Below are 27194 nucleotides of genomic sequence, written 5' to 3' on the forward strand. Positions count from 1 at the left end.
CGCTGCATACTATTTCCTTAGCTTTTGCAGAGCTGCCAATGAGATGCTTAAGCATTTTATTTTATCAAAGATATTCTTGCTTGGAATGCTTGGTACCCATTCACCTCCCCTGGGTCAAGTTGGATTAATGTGCAACAATGCCATACCACTAGCCATCAGTACTGCAGCAGAATGAACACCGAACCTTGTAATCTATAATCCTGAGACATATCTATTAGACTGAATTTCTTTCTTTGAATACGCCCTGTTATTAAACTTAAATTCAATTGTCTGGCCTAGTTAAGATTAATATATATTCTTCAGTTCTTAAAAATGAACGTTGGTATCTTTCAATGAAAATTTCAGTTGTTGAAATGAAGTTTTCTTTCCTTGTATGTTTTCCAAAAACATATTCAATCTTTGCTCTCATGTATATAATTCTATGGTTTCCATTTTATTAGCCTAGCTATTACGTGTTCAATGATTCCTGTATATGCATGGTATCCTTTAAATTAATTGAAATTTTCAAGCATGTTAGAGCCGTGTAGGCTGTTGCTGAGCGACGAAAATGTCAGAAGTCAAGAATTGTTAGTGATTCAAGTCATTTTCAACATGGAAAAAACTTTGGGTTGTGTTGTCTACAATGATCATTTCCTCTAATTATATTTTCCTCCAAATTCTCCTCTATTTGAGGGCACTCTTAGTAGTTGTTCAGTCATGGCACAAAATTTACCCCCCCCAATTATGTAAATAAATGCATAAAATTTCATTAAGACATCAAAGTCAAAATAATATATTTTTGTCTACAGTTTCACCTTATTTTTGATTGCTCAACTGGTTTCTGGAGTTGGGTAGCAAAAACATTTATTTTGCCTCTGTGACAAACCGATTAAATATATTCACAAAATGTTGAGCAGCTTTTCAGTGCCATGCTAGAAGCACTCAGACAATTTTTTTTTCAAATTATTTGAAGATTCATTCCAACATGTATTACATTAGTGAATAAAAATATATTGGTAGTTGGTTGTCTTGTGTTCCAGTTTTGTTTTGTATCATTACTATAGCATATTATGTATGCAACAAGTACATTTATTTTTTTGTGCAAAGCTTTTAAAAAATAAGTCAAATGGATCTATGCAGTACTTTGTTTTAATATAGAAACATTGAAATATTTTGATCACGGTGGAAAGATGGATAGGGTTAAAGAGTGATGGGAAGATGAAGAGAGGGAGGGAATTTATGAATTTTTTAATAATATAAATTTTGATGTCATAAGCCAACAGCTCCCCCACATATCATTTACCGGTACAATAAATGCTATACTTTCCAATTTTAATTGAACATGATGAATAAACAAGTCGTTGTTCTTATAGAATGGGTGAGAAATGTGTCTGATGATATATCCACCCCACATATAAAATCACAATTCACAATCATTGAGAAAATAACATTTTTGAGAAATTATATCATGTGACATATACAGCAGCTGCTCGTATGTGACATCAAAACCAAAACTCTAAAAATTAATAACTCGTAATTCTTTGATGGATCTTCATCAATATTTTCTTTAATATTTCTGCTTTTATTAAAACAAACTTATCTGGGTTAACTTTCCCTTTAAAAAATTTCCAAGAAGTGTAAATTTCATATTTGATAGGGCTACAGAAGAAATTTCTATGAAGGTAGGAAAATCACATACATAATGTTGAGACATTGTTCACAAAATCTAAAACTAAATCAAAATAAGAAAAACACAAAACAATACACTGTATCAATGTGCATTGAGATAAGGTTTATTAGTATGAAAACATGGACAGATATCTACCTCCTAAACGGACAATGGAGCTATACACGTAACAAACATACATATAGTTATAATCAAACAACTTGGTAATTTATAAACCGATGGGACAATGCCAAGTCGATGGAAGTAAAGGTCCACCCAAAGAGATTACCCCCCCCCCCCCCACAATGGTGAAAAATCAAAGTGAGTGAGAGGATGAAATTGTTCGGGTTTAAATGATTTCAATTTCTGTGTCACACTAAATAACTAGTCTCAACAACATCCCCCTCCAGTATTGATATTAAAGATATCAAGTAGTCTACAAACACAGACTCAAAGTTGACACTTTAACAAATAACATGTCTAGGATGGAGACTAGACTTCAAACCCTGTGTGTGTGTGTTCGGAGGAAGCAGCCAAAGCACATGAGCGAATCTAGATGTAGTCTCCAACTTCAGACTCTGCATTATGCACTTTGTGACACCAAGTGTCTGTGCCTGCAGACTAGATAAAAAGCTTTCAGATGTTATTATTCATATCACCTGAAGTATTAATCACATGACCTTAATTAACAATAGAGTGCATTATTTCATCCCACACACACTCTCAATTACAAAACACATTAAGTAATCATGATCATCAATCATTCATTGATTACGTAATCATCTTTTCAAGTGTTTTAACCTCTTGATTCTGACAGCAGCATGTTCAAATCCTCCGTCTCGAAATGAAAATTGTAAGAGGGATAAGCTACCAAGTGCCTTAAAATCAAGATAGATTAATCTTTTGGGGCAATATTTCAATTATCAAGTGATCATGAAATGGATAAAGCAAACAAATTCTCTTTCTCAATAATTTCAATAACATAATACTGAAAATGTGTTAATAAAATATCTCTCAAATCTCAATGAATAAATTGGACACAAATTTAAAACTGGACAGGTACTCAAAAAATGAATTCCACTGTTGTAGTACCTTCAAATTTCTAACCATTACTGAATACCAAATTTTAACTTATGTCTTTCAGTAAATGCAATAACTAATAATGAAAAAAAAAAAAAAAATTCTTTCCGATTTGTTAGGTTGATAGTCTGAAGTTGTATTTCAAAATAATCTTAAACCCAATTCATGCATGAATTTGGAGGAAAAGGATGATGTTTATGCAAATTGATATTGACCTTGTTTTGAGCCATGAATGAACAGTTCGATAACATCAGTTAATTATCCCAAGAGCTTTTCTAAATTGTTTTCTACTTGTTCTGTTCTGTACTGCTCTATAAGTGGAGAACTGCACAATGGAGACATACATTTCTATCATCAAATCACTTAAAAATGATCAACTTCACATTCCAAATAATTCAAGTATTTGTTGTGAGAAAGGTCAATCTATTTGGGCATGAAGCAACATAAGGCTAAAATTCATTTGGGTGAAGCAATAAGAACTTTTTATAAATCCTTTTTTTTAAATCAGATTTTGTTTTTGTTGGTGTTCTAAACTGCAAATATCAATAAATTATGACATTGGAATTGCTGGAAAGGGGAATATTATTAGTATAATATATTTTAATAAATTAAACACCTACATTTCAGAGGTGCACAGTATGAATATTATATACTTATAAAAAATAAATGAGTGTTCTGATGCTGGTTGACATAATGTGAATATAAAACTGCACAAATTCAAGACTCCCTGAACAATTATTTCAATTTTGAAGAATTTACAATTCTGCATTTGAAACAGAGATAAAAACATGAATATGAAAAATTAACCAAATCACAATTTCATATCTTTTTCTTCATGATAATTCAATTTTCTTGAAAGGGGACACGCTAAATAAGTGCAGAATATAAGTGATGTGGACCAAGAACTGCGATTTGAAGTCAATTCACATTTTGAACCAAGAAAAGTGGTCCAATGGACTCAATTTCAATAAATATTATCCACAGAATTAGTTCAATAGAATTTTATAAAATGAGATGACATTTTTTCTGGATTTTCTACCCAAAATAATTTCATTTTTTACTATCAGATCTGAGGGATGGTTTGTTAATCAATAAGCTCAAAGGGGTGCGGGGAAAGAGAGAGAGAGGAAGAGAGAGTAAAAGAGTTCAAGTTTACCTACAGCTATTCAACTTTTCTCTTACAGTTGAATGGGCCATCACAGAAGGCAATATCAAATATCGTCGACTTATCCAACAATACTGCAGCTTGAATACACATACCATTCATCAGTCATTATACTTTAATATTACACCAATATATATCATCTAAGACCATACCCCACCCAGAGTACAAAATGAATAGGCCTGTATTCCATCTTGTGGTTCATCTTAACCCAAACTAGACCACTCTATTTTGGTGGATCTTACAGTTGGGAATGCAAGCATGTCGCCAGTGGCATAAACTAGTAAACTGTATTATTGATTTTTTTTAATAATTTAGTAGTTTCATTGATTATGCTTAGTTAATTTTGAGATCAAAACAGCATGAATGTAATCAGTTCTGGGGTCCGTTGCAGAAAGAGTTGCGTTTAAACGCAAGTCAAAAAATCAATCGCAAGTCCAAAATGCGCGCTGTTGATTGGTTAAAAATCAAGTTGCGCATGATTTTTAGAGTTGCGTTTGATTGCAACTCTTTCTGCAACGGGCCCCAGATTAGTAATTGAAAGGTTAACCAAAAATGAATTTAGGCTAAAACATTGCTTGTAGTGAAATTCTACACATGTTTTTTCATCCATTATTGTTCTGGCATACTCAGTGTTGAAAATTTGGTCTCGAAAGTTGCATGAGATTTAAAAGAAAGTCTTAAATGTTGAGACAGTATCTCCTTGCATTTGGGGCTTATCGCAAAAAGAGCCAGGGGAAGGGGGGGGCACGGGAGCCTCCCCACCCCCGCCTAGTTAGGGTTAAGCCATGGTTAAAGTGTACTAGATTAAAGGAAAGTAAAGGTGTACAAAAATTGTTTAAATTGTGTGTTCTTACGTTAACTGGGCTTTTATCTTGGTCTTGTTTTAACAGCAAAGGAAACTATCATATTTATCATTCTCAGATTGTATTTGTGAGACTTTTGAGTGCCAAACGTTGTGATGGATTAAACATCTATGTTTTTGCATCACATTTGTTTATCGGTAATTGAACCACAGATTAAGACCACGGAAAACTCTCCAAGTAAGATGGAGTCGGAAATACAGGCCAGAAAATACATCCCATCTAATCATACCATACAAAGCTTACAAAGTTTTTCCTACGAGAATGAATCTTGGGGACGTGACAAGGTCAAATGAAAGCAATTTCAATTATCCATTGTTGATCAACATCACAGTGAGATGTACCAATGGACTGTATTCATTGAAATGGTACAAATGAATGGACACAGTCCATATTCATCTGGTGGCAAAACAACTCAATAATGGCAATATAAATGGTGGAAATATTGGCATTGCAAATTCTTGCTCTACAAAAAGGTTTATCTACACTGACATCTAATGTCTTACATTTCACAGGGGATATTTGAACTTCTATTTGGTTAACTTATAAAAGGGAATACAGCAGAATTGGTTTATATCTGAAAAAAAACACGATACGCCCACCTTTTATGGCACACGAGACTGGTGGTACAAATTTCAGATTCAAACTCCCCCAGAACTACCCATAACTACAACCTATCTACAATTATATCTTACAGCCATAAAATTCATAGGTAATCATCCACGTTCCTCGACAAGAAAGTAGAAAACGGATTAGGATTACCTCGTAAATGGTTATATAAATAAAATAATGATTTCCACCATGTGGTACACGTACAAGATCTTGCGTGAAATACCCTTTCATGTTCAAGTACTTCTACAAGAAAAAAAAATCCATGCATGGTATCCCAAATCACTCAAATAACTTAGGAATATATGAAAAATGCTAAAATAAAAGACAAAAAAAATAAGGTAAAAAAATCCCGATATAAGTAGTACATGGTACTGATATTTACATCTGAGCCAAATGCTCATGATAATTTGCATTGACATCATACTTCAGCAGTCGTAACTGTCGGAAGATCTATCAAAACCATGCACTTGTCTGCAAAAAGTAACCAAGAAAAAACGATTGTTTTTATGTTTCCAAAAGGCATAGGTTGTAATAATGGCAGCAACATTCTCAGTATGGCAAAACTTTCAAAAAATAAATAAACCATAAAAACAAATGTGAAAGGTTCTTTGTCAGAAACTTCAATCTTGAAAAAATAACGACCTCAAATGTGTGTTTTGCAGACAATTGCCGGGTTTTTATCATATTGCATTCATTTAACAAGTGGAGTGCCTCTGGCTGTCTCACCTGCATCACGCGATTCAATATAGCACCAGTGCTGACTTTGAAAACTACTATAAAATAATTATTCACAAAAACACCATTCATATAATGATAAAATACTACGTTCATTGACAATAAATGACATTTGACCTTGATCAGTGATAATTGATTACCCCTATATCCACATTTTATAAACTATATCTATAAACTTTGAAAGGTATGACAGCAATCTAATAATTACCTCCAAAATGGCCAGTTCAATGACCTTAAATGACCTTTGACTTTGGTCATGTGACCTGAAACTCACACAGGATGTTCAATGATACTTGATTACTCTTATGTCCAAGTTTCATAAATCAGATCCATAAACTTTCAAAGTTATGATGGTAATTCATTAAATACCCCCAACTTGGCCAAAGTTCGTTGACCTTAAATGACCTTGATCATGTGACCTGAAACTCGCACAGGATGTTCAGTGATACTTGATTACTCTTATGTCCAAGTTTCATGAATCAGATCCCTAAACATTCAAAGTTATGATGGTAATTCAACAGATACCCCCAACTTGGCCAAAGTTCATTGACCCTAAATGACCTTTGACCTTGGTCATGTGACTTGAAACTCATGCCGGATGTTCAGTTATACTTGATTAACCTTATGTCCAAGTTTCATGAACTAGGTCCATATATTTTTTGAAGTTATGACGACATTTCAAAAACTTAACCTTAGGTTAAGATTTTGATGTTGATTCCCCCAACATCGTCTAAGTTCATTGACCCTAAATGACCTTTGAACTTGGGCATGTGACCCGAAACTCAGGCAGGATGTTCAGTAATACTTGATTAACATTATGGCAAAGTTTCATGAACTAGGTCCATATACTTTTTGGTTAAGATTTGGTGTTGACACCGCCGCCGTCGGAAAAGCGGCGCCTATAGTCTCACTCTGCTTCGCAGGTGAGACAAAAATGAAACCTTCAAAACATTTGCATACTTCCAGCTTTGTCAGACAAACCCCTGGCTACCAGGTGCTACAGAGAGTGAATGATGGACAGTGAGGCCTGCTCCGCAACGTTGCCAATCCAGTTCCACTTACTGATCACCCCCTATCATCAGTTCATTTGTGTACCATTTGTGTACCATACTAGCATTTGTTATGACTCTGTGGTTGTCGGGTGCTGAACAACCGGTACCAGGTTTTACAGAATTTGAATACTGGATAGTTACGACTGCTCCACAATGTTGCCAATTTAGTTCAATCTACCATTCGCCCCCATCCCCTATCATCAGTTCATCTGTGTACCATATTTGTTATGCCTCTGTTGTTGGACGCCCCCATACATGCCTCCCATCTGATCCACCATCATGTGACTCCGACCACCTGACGATCCGTGCGACATCCGACCTTGCTGAAGCTGTTGCGCCTGCGATTGCTGCACCTGTTGTTGCTGCTGCTGCTGCTGGTATTGCCCGCTGGATTGGTTGTTAGTGAAGCATAGAGAAGACATTGCCTGGCCGACGGACGAAGGGATAGCCACGGTATACTGCCTCTGGGTGAGTCCTCCGGGTAAGACGGTACTGTGGGCGATGGGTTCGGTGTTAGCTGTAAAAGAGATGGAAGGTATATGAACTAAACTAATAGGACAGTATAGATAAGAAAAAAAGGGGTGTGGAATATAAGACACTGAATAGCATGCAGCCAATATCATGCCAGTGGAAAGATTCAAAGGCCCATCTTCATAACTTTTGTCGATCGATTTGGAATTATTCTTGAACAAAAACTTAAACAATTTCACAAAATTGTGTATCAAATATTGTACAACCTTGATCTCAGTAACCTTAAACTTGTAATTTTGAAGTGGAAATGGCTCTTCTAATAATAAAAGGTATCACAATGATTATTTGCTTCCATATACATACTTAGACAACGTGAGACTCTCTTTCATATTATGAGCTGAAAATGCAAGCCTCATTGTCTAAGATTACAATGAAATTTAACACCAACTATCATAAACCGGTTCCATGAATAACCAGGAAAAAGATTTTGATGTTTGGTGATAACATTGTGATTGACATAGATAACAAGGTAAACACTCTCCCCCTCCAAAAAAAAAAAACTGTACCATTTATTCTAGCAGGAATGCTGCAAGAAAGGTACTAATCACCTATCACAGTTGCTTTTCTGCAATACCCTTTTGTGTTGTCTAGATGATTAAATGTGAGGATTGTTGATGAAAAGGCATGCTGTAATGTCAAATTTTTCAATTTTTTGACAAAAATAGTTTCCAAAAGGGCATATTTTTATATTACAGCAAAAATTGGAAAATTAGGGCACAAAAAATATCTAATGCCCGGTTGACACTTGCACGCATTGTGGTGACCGCATTGCCCCACCTTGATGCGTGCCAGTGCGGGACACTTTATCACTTGGCTATATCAGTTCATGCACTGTCCCGACACGTTCCTGACATGTTTGTGCATAGTTCACACACTGTCCTGACGTGCTTTCAAAAAAATGCTTAGCCTATGAGCAAAGTATGCGCGACCCTGTCATGAACTAGTCGTGAACAAATTTGTAATGCATGCCAAAATTTTCAACATGTTTATTGTTGAAAATTTTGGCATACATTTCACGCAAGCTGGCATGCATAGTTTGCGTATTAGCCCGCATGAGTGCGTGCCCATGCTATGGGCTATACCAAGCTTAAGGCCAATGTGAGGGGCATCAAGGGTAATTCTGCCTTTCACCAGAAAGATGAAGCAACTCTGATTTTCTCACAATTGGTGTTTCCTTGATTTGGGATATTTTCTGTATGCTAAATACGATGCTAAAGGAATTGGAGTCACATAACTCCCTATTTTTTAAATAAAGATGTTTTAGAAGCAGGTACTGTAAGTTTATATATTTCCACATAATACATTTTTTCTCATTTACTAAGAACTCATTCCAAGAACTTGCTTCATTTTATCAGTTCATAGCAGAATTATTAGAGCATCCAAGGCCACATGATCTTGGATCAAATTAAAGATGAAACTAAAAGATGTTTGCGGGATCCCTTCGGAATAGACGCGCCATTGCGAACCTGACTGTTGATTAGGTGTGCCTAAAATTTGTTAATCAAAATTGATCTACCTCTTTGATTAGATACCCTTCTTAAAATTACCAGCTTTGGCAAGCAATTGTCAGCGCAACGACCCTGCCAAAAGACACATCTAGGACACAACCTTGTGAAAGCAATGTCGGAAACCGACCCTGCTTACCAATAGGTATCGACTGAACCACACCTGTACTCAGCCCCTGGCCGTTGCTGTACCCGTTGCCCAGCGTCGAGCCGCCGGTGGCATCCATGGCCGTTCCGTTGCCCAGCTGGCTCCAGTAGCTCTCTGACGGTGAACTGGTGTGGGCGCCTCCTTGCATGACCTGCTGGCCGGTGTAGTGGAAGAGAGGGTTCTTCAGGTCCAGTCTGTTGGTTGACTTGACCTCCGACCCGGGGGATTCTAGCTCGAGATCGATGTCATAGCTTTGCCTGGTGACGACACGTAAACAAACCAAAAAAGCGTTATATTACTTGTTTGTGATATCTACTTATGATATAGTGCATACATTGTGAAAAAAACACCCATGGAATGTCATTTCTTATTTTAGAATCACAAAATGACGGCAATCATGAATGACCTAGTTCAATATTCAGGGGATGGCAGCAAGTTAATAGAAGTGCTGACTATAACCAAGAATTTAATCGGGCTAAAACAGATATTTCCTGCTGCATGTCCGCCAAGTTTAAATTTATATCAGAAGGCAATCATCATACGATAATTAGCAGAAATCAATTCTTTACATTATGAGTTACCTTGCATTGGCGATGAGTATAACCTTCCCTGTTAATCTTTGACCCTTTGTGACATAGATAGGTGACCGTAGTAAGCATCGAACCTGTTCAATACAAATTGGAGAAACATATCAAGAAATATAACGGTGCTTGCATGCAAGCTTTTACAAAACTTCCAACTTGTTACATTTATTTACCCTTTCCATTAAAATCATCACTGCCATTTTGTGAAACTGCATGATCTTACATATTTCTTGCTAAGTTGTCTCCAACGGAAGAAGCAGATGTAAATTCTTTCTAGACCTCTCGGCAGCCATTAAGAGGATTTAAAGCACTCTTTCGCTTGCTGAACAAGGTCTAGTCTACTTATCTTTAAAAATTCAGATAACAATAGTATACATAAGTATCACATCAACTTCAGTAGTTTAAAAGAGTGATAAAAGGGGCTGATAAAAAGATGAGATGTTGCTCAAAGAGAGTTGATTTGTAGTTCTTTGATTCGAGAACCATTCACTCACGAGTTCAACAAGATAGTGAGGAAAAAAATGTCATCCACTTCCAGATGAGATCCAAAGCTCTTTACACAGACTTATCATCTTTCCATCTCAGAGCTGCCAAGTTGTATTTTGCATTTTCAGTATTCTTATCCCCCAAAATCAGTATTTTGACAAAAAAAATTAGTATTTTTACCATGTGAGATAAATATTTTGTATTTTTCCCCCCAAAAGTGTATTTCATAATAAAATGCTTGGCGCACTCGCCCATCACGGCGCTCAAGCTGCATGCAAGCTAAAATGCACACTGCTCTTGCAGATGAAAAAAAAACCATTAAAACTTGTGTATATCTCACCCTGGTTTTTACAAAATGATTGAAAAAAAAAACAAGTTACCTGAAATTACATTGATCTAATAACCATATTTGTGTACGTTTTATGAAATAGAGACATATAGAGATGATTTTTCTCAATAAATTACAATTTTGTAAAAAAAAATAAAAATTTTAAAGAAAAAACGTACTGCCGTATTTTGGTTGCAAAAACGTACTAAATACGGCTAAAACGTACTGGTTGGCAGGTCTGCCATCTCCAGACATGGCCCACCAATCTCCAACCACTTCTCTCTATCACTTCCATGACAGTTTCCTTTGAAAATTTGGAAAGAGAAATAATAGACTGTCGTCTTACCTGATACCAGTGAGTGAGAGGCTCAGTTGGTGCTGTGGATAGCCATACAGATTGTCTGTAATATGAAATAACAATAATAATAACGATAATAATAATAACTAGATTTTAATTCGTCATGCGGACGAATTAGGTGGTCTGTCGTATAGATAGATAAACAGGAAAAAAATATTTAAACAGATATTAGATTGAAAAATAGATAGACAAACAGATTTACATAATCAAACAGATACATACAAGAAAGATAATTATATTAGATGGATGGAGTGATGGATGGAGAGATAAATTATAGGTGGTTATATTAATAAAACATAGACATATATAGATAGATATGGAGAGACAGACATATAGATAGAGAGACAGACATATAGATAGATAGAGAGACAGACTTATAGATAGAGAGATAGATTGATAGATATATAGATATATAGATAGATAGAGAGATGATTGGTGGTTATATTAATAAAACATATATAAACATATAGATAGAAAGAGAGACAGACAGATAGATAGATAGACAGATAGATAGACAGACATATATATAGATAGAGAGACAGACATATCATGAAGCTATTACGAGCTATCTCGTAATAGCTTCATGCTGCGTGGTCCTATCGCGTTATGTAAGCGGGCTCTAACTTTCGCCTGGCGGCTCGCCAATTGATGTTAGATATCGTTCCTTCGCCCGAAGGAAGCGATAACAAAGGATTAAGAGAGAAATTGGAAGATGGTTCTCCTTCTCGTGATAGCTTCATGGATAGATAGACAGACATATAGATAGACAAACATATAGATAGACAGAGAGACAGAAATATAGATAGATAGAGAGACAGACATATAGATAGATATATAGATAGATAGATAGATAGATAGATAGATAGATAGATAGATAGACATATAGATAGATACAGAGACAGACATATAGATTGATAGAGATCGAGACAGAGATAGATAGAGAGACAGACATATAGATGAATAGAGAGACAGACATATAGATAGATAGATAGATAGATAGACAGATAGATAGATAGATAGAGAGACAGACAGACAGATAGATAGATAGATATATAGATAGATAGATAGATAGATAGAGACAGGCAGATGGATGGATAGATAGATAGACATATCTAAACAGATAGATACATATATATTAGACAGAGAGAGAGAGAGAGAGATAAACAGACAGATAGATATACAATGTAGGTAGATAGACAGACAGACATATGGATAGATAGAGAGAGAGGGACGTATTCAAACAGAAAGATATATATTAGACAGAGAGATAGATATGTCATGTAGGTAGATAGACAGACAGATAAATAGATATGATATAAAAAAAGTAATTATAATCTGTTTTATTTTGCAATATTTTAGCTATTATTTGTTAGAATTCTTATAATTGATCGTGGGCAAGATAGCTAAAAAAAAAAAAAAAAAAAAAAAAAATCATGTTCACCCGCGGACTCGAACCCCTGCCTGCATGATGGAATGAGAAGTAAGTCTGACGCCTAACCGATTGAGCTAGAATATTTCCCATAGACTTAACACGTAAGCAAAACACCAGAATCTCAAATCCAATCTTGCAAGTGAATTACGGGCATGATCCCGACATCTGATCGGAAAATGAAGGAAACGCAACCGAAAGCTTAGAATCTCAGCTACAACATACTAAAAGCTCAGGGATAACTAGCAACAAAAATTGGAGATATGGCTTACGAAATAGAAGAATGTAGAATCTAGTTTTGAGAAAAAGTCATGTCCCATAGAGATTACACGCAAAATGAGTAAAAATGACATGCCATTATTATTTGCAATTTTTGAGGATGATTTGTCTATCAAAATGAAAAATAAAGGCAATAACTCAGAAAGAGTAAGAACTAAGCTACAACATATCAAAAATTGGGTGAAAATTGACCAATATTCACGGAGTTAGAGCAAGATTTGCATAATTATAATGACGTCATAATAGGCAAAATGGATTTTTTGAATTCCGACGCCATTTTGATGACGTCATAATATACTTGAGGGTCAAATGAGACATGAAATTATATCTCTAGTTCATACTCTATCAAAATATGAAAAAAAAATTGGGGGTCCCCATGCGTTCTGAAGAGCTACAGCGGATTTTCTATAGGCATGTTTTTGCCCATATATGGCCTATAGTGAGAGCTCGCGCGCACACGTGCTGCAAACTTTAACGGGTGTTAATTTCCTTATTAATGGTCGTAGAAGGTTGATCAAGGTATCAAATTGCTCAAAATTATATGATCAATGCAATGAAATAAAAAAAACGGTGTTTCTGAGTTGCATTCAAGGCGTTACGCGCGGAAACGCGCGCGCATACGTTTGCGCGCGCAATTTTTTGAAATGCTTAAAATGACCTAAAACGTACTCTGTTTTGGTCAAAAAGTGATTTTTTGCATTTTAAAATTTTGACGCGCGCGTACGCGCGCGTTGTGACCTTCAGGTGACCTTTGATGACATGACCTGATGACCCTTGATCTGAAGTTTATGTCATGTGAATTTGATTTATTTTTGATAATTGATAATGGAGATATGATTGATAATGTGATTTTACAAAATGGCGTCTAGATGACGTCATGATGACGTCATGACATTAAGATTCTTGCAGAATTGAGGTCTTATTGATGTTGATATGTGCTGATATTTTGATGATTATTGAATATGAACTTTCTGAGATTTGCTGTCCACAAGAAATGGAGGAAATAAAAATAAGAAATAAAGAAAGAAAGAAAATTCGGACAAACATAATAGGTGATCTGTCATAGACAGACCACCTAATAATAATAATTACATTATTATTAGCTGTTCCAGCTTGCTTGGAACAGCTCATATCCTACGGAAGGTCTTGAGTTAGAAAGAGAAGTGAACAATGAGAAGAGGACCCATTTGATAGAATATAGAACAATAACCCTAGATTTCTGGAAGAAGTCCGGTTGCTGTTTAATATACCAACAGAACATCAAGTTGTGGACAATGGAAACAATAACAATAATAATAACAATACTACTACTACTACTACTACACCTACAATGGGCTCTAAAAGCCTCCTTAACCCTGCCACACTCATCTGTACACCCTCGTCATGAAGACAGTGAGATGTGGCCATCAAGGTAACTTCAAGGTAACTGCACCTCCTACTACTACTACTACTACTACTACTACTACTACTACTACTACTAATTATCATTATAATAATAATACAGATTTATAGAGAGCAGAAACTTTTCAATGTATATATATCTAACTGTGCCATTTAAGACTCCTAAAATGCTTGTTACTAATGAAAGAGATGTGTTTTTTAGTTTTGATTTGAAGGTTTGGATCTGTAAAATCAAGGAATCCACTGAACTGCGCAAGTTGCGTCTGTGTTGACTGGTTTTAAAAGTACAATTCTGTGATGTAGCCAGGAGCTTGACCAAGAAGTGCTTTGTAAACAATTGAAAAGATTTTGATTGCTATTCTCTGGCGGATTGTTAACCAATTGATTGCTTCAAGGAAATAATTTCACGTTTTCATGAAAACTAAACAATATCGATTGTGTACTAAGAGTTTTATACTATTATTTGCATACTAGAGAGATAGATAGAAACAGATAATGACAGAGAAAAAGGAAAAAAAGGACTGACGGGATGGGAATGGTGAATGAAAAGAAAAAGGAATGGACAGAAAAATATAAATGAAAACTGAAGGAAAAGGAGTTAAAACCAGTAATGGAGTTTAAAGGTCAAGTCCACCCTAACAAAATGTTGATTTGAATCAATAGAGAAAAATCAGACAAGCACAATGCTGATAATTTCATCAAAATCAGATGTAAAATAAGAAAGTTATGACATTTCAAAGTTTCGCTTATTTCTAACAAAATAGTTATATGAATGAGCCAGTTACATCCAAATTAGAGAGTCAATGATGTCACTCACTCACTCACTATTTCTTTTGTTTTTTATTGTTTGAATTATACAATATTTCAATTTTTACGAATTTGACGATTAGGACCTCCTTGCCTGAACCACAAAATGTTAAAATAATGGAATTCCACGTATTCAGGGAGGAATGAAACTTCATTTCACATGACAATGATGAGAAAATCAAAATATTTTAATTCATATAATAAAATACAAAATAAATAGTGAGTGAGTGATGTCATCAGTTCCCTCATTTGCATACCGACCGGGATGTGCATATAACTCTTTTGTGAAATGAAGCGAAACTTTAAAATGTCATAACTTTCTTATTTTACATCCGATTTTGATGAAATTATCAGTGTTATGCTTGTTGAATTTTTCTCTTTTTATTCGAATCAAGTTTTTGTTGGGGTGGACTTGTCCTTTAACTTATAATTATAGGGGTCCTGAACTTATTGACCAAACTGAATCAAGGAGAGAAACTTTAAGGGATGGTCCAGGCTGAAAATATTTATGTCTAAATAAATAGAGTAAAATTCACAGTGCTAAATTCTGAAAATTTCATCAAAATCGGATAACAAATAACAGTTATTGAATTTTAAATTTAATTAATATTTTATGAAAACAGTTATATGTACATCGTCATGAATATTCATTAGGTGGGCTGATGATGTCACATCCCAACTTTCCTTTTTCTGATGTTATTACATGTAATCATAAATGTTTAATTTTCATACATGTGTAAATGATGTGTCTCCATTATGATGAAATACATGTAAGTTGCTGTAATAAATAACTAATGCATTCAATCCAATTGTTTTAGTTCTTGGTAGAAAAATGTTAAATAAACCTAATATCATATAATAAAATACAAAAGAACAAGTGGGGATATGACATCATCAGCCCACCTAATGAATATTTATAAAGACATTCCTAGAACTGTTTCATCGGAATAATGCAAACCTTTTAAAATTCAATAACTTTGTTATTTGTTATCCAATTTTGATAGAATTTTCAGCATTTTGCTTTGTGAATTTTACTCTCTTTATCGAGATATAGATATTTCCAGCCTGGACCATTCCTTTAAACCCTAAGAAGACTTGATTCAGCCCCCCCTTTACATTTTTCGCTATAAATCCGCCGCATGACATTTTTTGACCGCGTCGCTCACTGACTTTTTAATTTCAAGTCTCGCGCAACTTTTGAGACCAAAATTGTGACCCCCGGGTACGCGGTTCCGAGATTATGCAACATTTCGTATGTACAGTACATGCAGACCCAAAATTGCTCAAACGTGAATTTGTGTACAAATCCAATGCAAATAGTGTTTTAGCCAAAATTCATAAAATGTATAATTTTTCCTTTTACTGCTTAAAATCAATTAAATTTATCTTGTTTATGGTCAAAATAAAGTCCCCGACAATTTCCATTGAAAAACAATAAAAAACAAAATGTAAAAAAATAAAGAAATACATAAGAAATTTAGAAAACAATAAAATACATAAGAAAATGAATGCGATGTTGACATTAAAATAAAATAAATTTGATCAGATGCCTATAAAGGGTATGTGAAACAAAAATAAGCATTTTAGGGGCATTATTTTGTTAATTGGAGCAAACTTATGATTTTACGCATAAATTAGCATAATTAATGAGCCATGAGATTTTTTGCAGAATTTGATATTATAGTTTTGTAGATAATGCCATGGGTAACGCGCGTGCCAATTTTTGTCGCGATCGACAGCCGAGATCATAAGGGGGGCTGAATCAGCCCCCCCCCCCCCAGTCTTCTTAGGCGTCAAAATAGCCCAGTCTATTTACGGTTAAAAGCAAGGAGAGAATAGTACTCACAATGACCCGTGGAAGGCTACATCGAACCAGAAAGCAAGGCCATGGACGGCTCCTGATTGATGCGTCTTGAACTGAAGGGGAATCTCGATTCTATGAAGGTCACTTTCACTCGTCGTCAAGAAGTCAACGGTATACTTGTAGGTCCTCGCTAGGCAGATCTTGATGTCAAATGTATCCTGCAATTGCAAAATGATTTGGGAATGCTCTCGTAAGATCTTGGACAGAAGTTGTTACAGAGCTGCTTCATGGAGTAGCAGTTTAAAATAGGAATGGGATTTTTGGAGGGTATTCTGCGATGTGTTGCCCTAGTCAATTTCAATCCTAGACCAACTGACATTTACTGTAACAGGAGTTAATATCCCGCCCCCAGAAAAAAACAAAAAAACATAAAAACCCATGTGGTTCCTTTGCAACCATCCTACACAGCTACAAGCCATTCTGATCATTTTTTTAATTCTAAGGTCTTGTGCATAACTTGCATCGCCAGGCAGTCAAGCTAAGCTTATTGCGCCAACCCTTGCATTAATGCAACCTTCTTTAATCAATAGGTCATAGAAAATACAACTTTGTTCATTGTTTTTCTTGTAAAATATTTTGCAACACACATGTACTGAGATCTGAAGAGATGGGTAGGTGGTCATATTGATCTCATTATCAATAACTTTGTGTAGTAGACACATAGGCCCGTATTCTGAAGTCGGGTTTAACTTAGACCATGGTCTACCTCTGTGCTAAAATTATGGAAAGCCAAACGTTTAATGGTGAAAACAACTGTCATACTTATCCTTCCCAGGCAGTTAATAATGTTTTGGGAGTCAAATGAGCTGATACATTGAACCTCTACTGTCAGAGATTTATGTAACAATTGGCTTTCCATAGTTAAACCACAACTTAAAACCAGAGTTTAAATTAAACCCGACTTCAGAATACGGGCCATATTGTACAAAACCCGGAGTGGATATATTACATTCCAAACTTCTTCAGGGTTAACATTGATAATAGATGTAGATATCTCACCACTATAGGTTGTCTGAGGAACTCCTGTAAAGCTGTTTCTCTGAGGCAAGTAAGGTCGACACCATGAAAAGACTGTTGATACCTGAGGAAAGACAAATCATCATAATATTACAACTTATGAACGATATTAGATAGCCAAGACAGATAGCCATGCGTGATCGGTCCATACCCCGTCACGTGATATCAAAATGTGTACATTTTCCTGGCCGGTAACCTTCAAAAATTTTGACTAGCTGGTCCAATGAATATATTTTTATATGTATATGGCACCCTCTTGTAGAATAGATGTTACCATCATAAACAAGTCTAGATCTAGAATCTTCATCATTCAGGCTATCTAATATAACAGATATTGACTGATGTCGCAGTGTGTAAAATAACATTCTTTGGACCTAAGGATTTATATTTTCCCTCACCGCTGCGCGCTTCGGGAAAATATAAATCCGGCGGTCCAAAGTCAATATCTGTATAACAACCCAAAACCTTCCACTAAATTGCTAAGTATGTCTTTGCCTTGGGCTAAGGCCTATTAAAAGTCAGAGGATATTATGATTGATCAATCACATTCAACCAAAAGAATAGAATCAAAACATAAATATGTCTATCACAGAATGAAGTCACAATTTTGGGGTTTTTATAATTTCCCTATTTCCTCTGTTTAAAATGTTAACTTATTGTATACATATATATTTTATGTGGAAGACTTTTGTAATACATGTACATGAATATGGTTTACATTTGCTCAATTATGTATTTTTATGAATTTTGATATTGTGATTTTTAATTGGAAATAAATGAAATTGAACTGAACTGAACTGATCAATTTCTGTTCAAACCAATCCAGCAAGTTCCAAACACATACTTTACTTGCATGTAAAATTAATCAAACAATTGTTTCCAACTTACCAGAAGTTTGCTTTTGTGAATTGTTCCATGTAGAGAGCATCGTCTGTGAATGGAGCGATGTGGACATCTCCTTGGGTAGGGAACATCTTACCTGAAAACAGATCATTGACAACATCACTGACTTTCTAAAATATCATTGCAATGATTATTAGATCCAATTGCTCTAGAGTACACATCACATTAGACAGCTGGCAGCCGTCTGTTTTGAGGAGTTTTTTAACATTTTTTTTTAAAGTTCTCCTCATACACAGACGGCTCGCTAGCGTGCAGCCACCATTAGGGGACTTGCAATGCAAAATCCCCCCGTCGGGGCTCTTCAATTTTTGTCTTTAATCAATAAAAATTTTGAAAATTAATGCGACCAAAATGCAAATTGATATTCCCTCTTGGCATTAATTGCCAAGAAACGGAGAAAAATCGAGTTAAAAGGAACAAAAACAGTGACTTACCTCGGCTGTCGCGCAAATTCACTTCCCCGTTTTATCCGATCTTAAGTACATAAACATATGGCCATTGAGTCCCCTGTACAGATCGCGCTAGAACTTCGGTCTCTGTATTTGGTGAGTGAAGCCAACGGAGTTCAGCTGAACAACCAACATAACAGAGACCGAAGCTTTTGGTCTAACATCACATGTGGATGATACTTGTCAGTTAATGGCAAAAAAAAATTAAGGTAACAGAAGTTTCATGAAAAATACTTAACCATTGATTACACTGTTAGAAAAGTAGGTAGGGTATATCAATATAAAAAAAATTATGGTGAGGTCTATCATAAAATCTGTTCAAAGTGATTTATGCTAATTATCCACAGGAAAAGAACAGAAGTGGTTTATAAGCCAGTTCAGCATGTATTTTTTTCCAGAAATTATCAATAATAAAAGCATAGATAAATGATAAATGTGCATTTTTAGAGTGGAATTAAAGTATCAGAAAGTATACTGGTAAAGTTAAGGAGAAAAGGGAGAGAAGAGACAGCACTGAAATTGTTAAAAGTGAAGAACAGGAAAAACAAGGAGTGCAAGAGAAGAGAGGGAGGGAGAGAGAGCAAAGACATGCACTGGATATTAAATATCACACATTACATCATGAAGAAAATGGAAATTGCAAGAAAGAAAGAGAAAGAGAGAAAGATGATTCAATTGTAAGACTTACCACCAGGTTTAAGCCACTTCTTGGCATGAAGGAAGCTTTCTAACATTCTCTCATTGAAGAGCATGTATCCCATGGGTTCCGAGACGATTAGGTCCACCTGCTCCGGTATCGTCACCTCCTCCACCTTCCCTGGGACCACCGTGATGCGGTTTGCAAGGTTGTTGGCTTTGACGAGTTGCTATGGTAACAGAAAAGAGAGGATGGATGGTTGCGGGTCAGAGTGTGTAGAATGCAAAAGCGGGAGAAATAAGTCATGTCTTTGACCTTTCAAACCCCTACGACCATATTGCTGCATTCCTCTTTCTCTCTCTTCTATTAAAGAACAGATAAACTAAATTGTCCACAGAGCATGTCATCTCTATCACCCCCAGGGGGGACACACTTGTACCGTTTTGACCCATCAACACTGCCGCTTGAACAAAGCAAATTTTTTTTCAAATGGAATTGGAAATTATGTTGGGCTCTACAACAACAGATATCGCTGAAAATAAACAAGTCTGATGAATTTCTCGTAAAGAAAAAGCATGCTGAATGGTGGGATGGATTTACAAGTCAAAGACGTGACTTAGGGTAATCATCAAATGAACATGTTTCCATTTCAAAACCTGTGAGGGAAATAAATGCAAACTATTAAAACAGAGAACATGAAACATCAGATTTGGGCAAAGCAAAACTGCAACACCGCCAAGTTCTGTCCTGTGCCATTGAAGGAATTCACAAGAAAAATAAATATCATCAAATGAGAAGCAACTACTGAAAATAAAAGGGGATAAAAATGAATTGACTTCTAAGACATTATTTGTTTTCAGAATGTTCATGAATAACATAGCCAAAAGATTTACACCTATTTTGCGGCCGTGAAATGGTACCGAAGGCAGGTGGACCGAACCAGCGATGCTCAGTTTTGCTCCATGCCCACTGCCGTACTTACTGACCAACCAGTGACCAAAAGTGACCATCAATTTGACCATCACAACCAGATAGAGCATTGATATAGAGTTGTGTTGGCCACCAATAGCATCACTTCAATGAGTATGAATGGTTGCGTATGCAAGGTGAGCCCTCTTTATAAGCATTGAATGACATTCATCCTCATTATACGGATATCAATGTTGCCCGGTAATTTGTTGAATCTTTTTAAAGCAAAAGCCTGCTAATGTGAATATACCAAAGATAACAAAGAGTAATTAATCATGAAACAATAAAGAGACAAAAAAGGCATTAAATGTTGACAAAGTTCTGGAGAGCCTGAAAAGATAAAAAAGAAAAGTATGATTAACATTTCTCTGGAAGGAAAAAAAGGTGAAATAATAAAATGACTCGTGAAAACACAGGATGACAAACAAACAATGCAAGTAACACCTGGGGCCTGTTTCATAAAACTTGTTTTGTTAACAAATTTGCAATAACAGTTTAAGGCTACTGAAATCCTTTGATTTGTTTGGCTGATAGTACACTTGTTATAGAAATTGTGATATGAAACAGGAACCAGACATTACAGTTACGTTTCACTAGTACTTTACCAACTATTTGTATTGTGTGATGTAGGACATCATGTTTCACACATGGCACTTGCTTAAAAATCATGATTTGAAATTGCACTTTTGAAAAGGAATTGTATAGAGACAAGAAGTCACAAGGTCTTATTTGCCAAGACTGGAGCTCACTTTGACCTCTGCATATAACCTTCATATAATCCAGATTTTGATCCATAGTAACCCTTCCATTTTTTTTCTGAATGAGTGCACAATCGTATAAACTATTAATAATCATCATTGTATTCCTCAAAGAGTTTGAAATTTCTTTATTTTTTCTAATAGTAAAAATACAATTTCATTTTTTGTTACTTTCAAAGATATGATATCGTTGGTCCATGAAGAAACCTTTTGGGTGATCGAAAAACTCCCCCCCCCCCCCCTGTACCAGTATATCCTTTGCTCATTAGTTAAAGGAGAATGAAACCTTTGGAACAAGATAGCTTGTGTGAAAACAGAAAAATCAAAGAAACAGATCAACGAAAGTTTGAAAAAAATTGGACAAATAATGACAAAGTTATGAGCATTTGAATATTGCGATCACTAATGCTATGGAGATGCTCAAATTGGCAATGCGACAAAGATGTGTGATGTCACTTGTGAACAACTCTCCCCATTACTTTAGTATATATTTCACTTAAATTGCCTCTATCACATCTATCAGTAGATCATGTGTTCTTTCTATAGGAGGGCATATAATACAGATTTCTAAAGAATACATCATGGATAAAGAGTTTGTATCACCATAAGAAAAAGCAAGAAGAGACATTTTTAGGGTATTCTATAGTCCATCAAAGGGAAAGTTGTTCACATGTGACATCAAACATCCTTGTCGCATTGCCAATAGGAGGATCTCCATAGCATAAGTGATTGCAATATTCAAATGCTCATAACTTTCTCATTATTTGTCCAATTTTTCTCAAACTTTCTTTGTTATTATTCTTTGATTTATTTTTTTCGACACAAGCCTACTTGTTCCAAAGGTTTCATTCCCCTTTAACAATGAGCATCAATGTATTGAAACCCCTCAATAACAAAAGGGCATTCAACATTAATGCCATCTTATAGTTTCTGCTGTAAATTCAAACAGCTAATCAGTGTTGACAGGCCCTCAAAGCAATACCTTATCAGTCCCTCAACCAAGCTGAGAATGTTCACACGACCTACCTTTGCTTGTTCTGATATTGAGCTGGCTTCAATGGCATAGACTTTACGTGCTCCGGCTTGAATGGCAAAGAATGATAAGATCCCTGATCCAGCGCCAACATCCAGTACAACCTGAATCAATTAGAAGAATAAATCGTAGACTAAAATTTTAAAATTTCTGTAATTCCATTTTAAATCTAGTTCAGGAAGAGTAATTGCAATACATGCTCAAATTGCTACCTTTTTTTATGACACATTGCTACTATTAAATCTTGAATGGTTTACTTAATGTCAATAGTAGTTGCTAAGATAATAAAATATTTGACAGAAGACCACTTATTATTTTCTAACACATGATATTCCAGGTGTCTGTCCAATAATTTTCAATGTAATAATTTTTTGCCTGACCACAGAGCACAATGGCCTTGGGCAAAAAGGGCATTTATTTTGGCCTTCAAGTCCACAAATATTGAGAAGGGCATTCCAAGGGCATTGGAGGCCAAGGCCTTGGGTGGCCATAGGAGACTGATAACGTACCTTGTCTTTGAAGTCTTCATGGTTGGTTAACATTGCTTTCTGGTATGTTGACGTCCTGATGTAATCCTGCATCATGTTTTGTTGTTGGGATAAATATCCATAGAACTGAGGAAAGACAAAATAAAAGGGTTTATTTTTCCATTGTAAAAGTAAGAGAACTTTCACAGGGAATTGTTTACTTCTCAAATTAGCATTTCTGGGGGGTGTTTCACAAAGATTTAAGTATGACTTAAGTCGCACTTAAATGCCTATGCGTACATGATATGTAACGCGCGATCTTATTGATAGACACGCAGTAGTGCGCGTCCTCATGACACGATCTGACCAATGCGGTCAAGCCTTTCATACCGTACGCAACTTGGTATTTAAGTGCGACTCTAAGTCATACTTAAATCTTTGTGAAACACCCCCCTGGTTGTAAAGACCCAGTCCCAGTGCAATCACAGATGAAAAGAGGATGCAAAATGAAAAAAAAAATGCCAACCATTGGAAAACACAATGCATTCTTTGTGTACTCATTGCATGCGTGTTTCATACATCTGCTCTTTTCCGTTCCGTTTCCACAAATTTTCGCTAATTTTGTCCATTTAAAACGAATGGAGCCATCTTCGAAATTTTGCTCGTTCACGTGACCTTTATGCGTATATTTTGTGTCTATCGGCCACTGGGACCTGTCCTTTAGAGAAAAGCTTTAAACTATGTTCTGGACAGTCCTATGTAAAAAAAATTGCTACACAAAGGAAATATTGTGTAGCAGTTATCAAAAAAATGTGAAGCAAATTGTGTTGTAAACACCAAGAAAATTATTGCAGCGCAGATAATGATGATGATGACGATAATAATAATAATGATAAATTTCACCAACAATTTTTATTCCCTTACCTGAAAATACTGCACTGCCGAGGCTTCATCTGTTCGTTGTGAAAACAATGATTTCTTATCTGCTTGCTTCTGATTATACTTAGCACCATCAAGAATCTTCTCAAATCTAGTCACCTCTGTGTAGAAATAACAAAGGGTAATATACTCTTATCACATCAACAGTTACATTACAAGACCATTGAAAAAAAGAATCTTTATTATTTCATCATTAAAGTAATTATTTATTATTTAATAAATAAACAAATTAATCGATTCAATGATTTATTTTCAATTTTTATTCATTTATCCATTTTTATTTACATGTATTCATTTCATTTCATTATATTATTTATTTATTTATTAATTCATATATATTTATTTATTATCATTTAATTGTTTTTTCATTTATTAATTTATTATTATTATTTTTTTTAGGGGGGGCTACATGTATATTTTGAGCTCACCAGCCCAATTTTGCTATGTACACTACATAAGTTAAAATTGGACCCTATGGGAATTTCAGGGGCTCTCCCTTTATTTTTCCAGGGCTCTTTGGGGGCTTTTCAGGGGCGAGGTTTGCCCCAAGCCACTATGTAATTTTTCCCGGCACAAGACCATTTCACATGTTGTCCAATCTTTAGAGTCAGAGTTATTCTCAAAGCATTTTTTCATGATTTGTGTTCATACATGTACAGTAAGTCCTCTAGATTTTGGTGAAGTTGAATCTCCATGTACATGTACATGTGCATGCCACATTCTCAGCAACTGCAATATACTCAATACAGTTTATGGTTTGATAAACATTGTTGAATTGTGTTATGCAAAGGCTCTTTATTAAATCCAAGTTGTAGTATTGTACATGTATGTAAATTGATAAGCAGAAATCCCCCAACCCCCCCCCCCCCCCCGGATAAAACCCCAACCTACTATTACAAGTACACAAAGTGCATGCTACACAGTTGTACAAATCAAATACACAAACATGTACATGTAGGCTACAGTATAGGTCCTAGTGACTTTACAAATATCACATCCACCATCCACCCCCCCCCCCCAAAAAAAAAATAATAATAATACTAATAAAATAAAATAAATAAAAGAATTAAAAAAAAAAAATCATTACAATTTTTTTTCTTCACAAAAACGCAATATGTACAAGCACCTGTACTACATGTGAAGGTACATGCACGATCAAATATTAAAGTCCGAGTTGGTCTCTATAACATGAAGGACAGAATATACAAAAATGTATGCATGTACATGTACATGTAGGCCTATATATGTAGGCTGACTGCTGACACTATGTATGGATGACTAACCCTGTGTTTAAAGAATGGAAACATGCTGGTCTCTTTGATTAGATTATAGCTCAAGTATGTATGTAAATAATATGCATTAGGCAGAGCCTAAGAGGGCGAACTCTCGCTGTTTCAGACTTACGTTACCTCTGGATGCGACCGATACCTGACATAAATATGGCATTAATGCTCCCAGCCATGAATTATTCATAACCACATCCAGAATATGCGTGCATACCTACATGTACAGTACATGTACAAGAGATTCAGACAACATTGGCTATTAACGGAATGACAGAATGCAAGAAAAATAAACAGGCTACAATTAATCAAGGCCATCTGAGGCCTAGGATGCCCTATTAATTGGCCTCTGACAGATTCCTTTTAAAAACTGGCCTTGCTTTTAAATTACAATATAAATGTATTAGGTATGATGAATGATTTTCCCCAATTTATGTTAAAAATCATAAATTTATTATGTACGTGCTTCAGGATCATCTTTCATTTTCCACAGTTTCAATAGAAAAATAACAATTACAGTTCATGTACATTGTATTTAAAGATTTAAGAGACGAAGGTAGGTGAAATCTGGAAAGTCCAGGTCCCAGGACATACATGTAATCGATTAACATTTAACAAACCAATATCACAAGACTAGAAAAAGAAGAATAAATGAAAATGAAATTTAGGATTCAACATGACATGTTTAAAGTGAAGTCCACATTTGAATCATCCAATTCTTTTGTTGATTTATTCGCGAACCTACATGTACGAACAGTGTACATGTATATTGAAAGCTACATGTAATCAGACTTTGACACCTTTATCTATAGAGCAAAGTACATTTTCTCATAAAAAGTATAAAAAAGAGATTTGGATAGACCTTTTTTTGGACAGTGAATAATTTTCTCCATTCACAAGATCATGAATGGTAAATCATCATGTGATTATATCATTGTGCAGAATGGGAATACACTTTATTTAAATGTTGAACTTGATAACCGGATGTTTGTGTTGTATCCTTTCCTTGTGATGTCATGAATGAAACTCAACTACTTGTGAAGTCATTACTGCATGTACCTTGATCATTGTGATGTGGTACATGTACACAAGCCAGGCTATCAAAAGTTGCACCAGATAACTGGGTAAATCACAATTTTGTAAGGATTGGACTATATTACGGACATGAAAATGCCACTCCCTGTAATAACAAGCAGACTCATCTAGCAACTAGCTTGAAATAGTTTATTAAACAGCTTGTCCAATACTGCCTCATATCGCACTCAAAGCCTTTCAATATTATAATATCAGAACCATTAATAAGTATCAAATTTTCTAAACATGGGAATAAAGAGAATCAATTTCTGTTTCAATTTCACTCAAAAGCTTAGACTATAATGCTCTTCAGCTATATATCTAAACTTGTTTTTACTTAAACATGGTTTAGTTTTTCATAGATTTCAATATTGTTCAGTGATTTGCAGCTCTTTCTTTGGTAGTGTTAACAGGATCTTTGAAACTCAAGATCTAGAGTGATTGTGCAAAATGTTACAAGAAACTTACTGAACTCTCATGCAAACTGCAGGAAGATTCCATGGCACATACATACTAATGCTCACCAAATGTAGTTCTTGCTATAATTTTCCCAAGATTTTACTATTGTCAGTGACTTGTAGCTCTCTCTTTATTAATTTAATCAAATTCTTGAAAACTCAAGATCTACTACAGTAGCTATTTTACAAAATATTTATCAAACTTACCAAACTCTGATGTAAAGTGTAGTAGGATTCCGTTTCCTTTGATATTCACCATATATGCTAGTTTGCTTGCCCGGCATATTGTTGAACTATTTTCTGTGCCGAGGTCAAAGGTCAAGACTTGTTGGTTACCT

General features: G+C 35.3%; 1 protein-coding gene across 2 annotated transcripts; it reads right to left on the bottom strand.

The window, feature by feature from the left end:
* Window positions 1–1750: 1750 nt before the first annotated feature.
* Window positions 1751–27194, bottom strand: LOC129271874 (histone-arginine methyltransferase CARM1-like). Of its 2 annotated transcripts, none has more exons than XM_064106888.1 (12): window positions 27064–27194; window positions 24027–24142; window positions 23145–23249; window positions 22629–22739; window positions 19927–20104; window positions 18775–18865; window positions 17869–17950; window positions 16852–17027; window positions 11078–11132; window positions 9915–9997; window positions 9349–9590; window positions 1751–7666 (listed from the first exon to the last, which is right to left on the bottom strand). In XM_064106888.1, the coding sequence occupies exons 1-12, from the start codon at window positions 27113–27115 to the stop codon at window positions 7350–7352; spliced, it is 1608 nt and encodes a 535-aa protein (XP_063962958.1). In that variant the 5' UTR covers window positions 27116–27194; the 3' UTR covers window positions 1751–7349. The 2 variants fall into 2 exon arrangements, with proteins under 2 accessions (XP_063962958.1, XP_063962956.1); XM_064106886.1 differs by having other exon boundaries at window positions 9325–9590.

Source organism: Lytechinus pictus, chromosome 11 (assembly GCF_037042905.1).
Source record: "Lytechinus pictus isolate F3 Inbred chromosome 11, Lp3.0, whole genome shotgun sequence".
In the NCBI taxonomy this organism is placed as follows: Eukaryota; Metazoa; Echinodermata; class Echinoidea; order Temnopleuroida; family Toxopneustidae; genus Lytechinus; species Lytechinus pictus.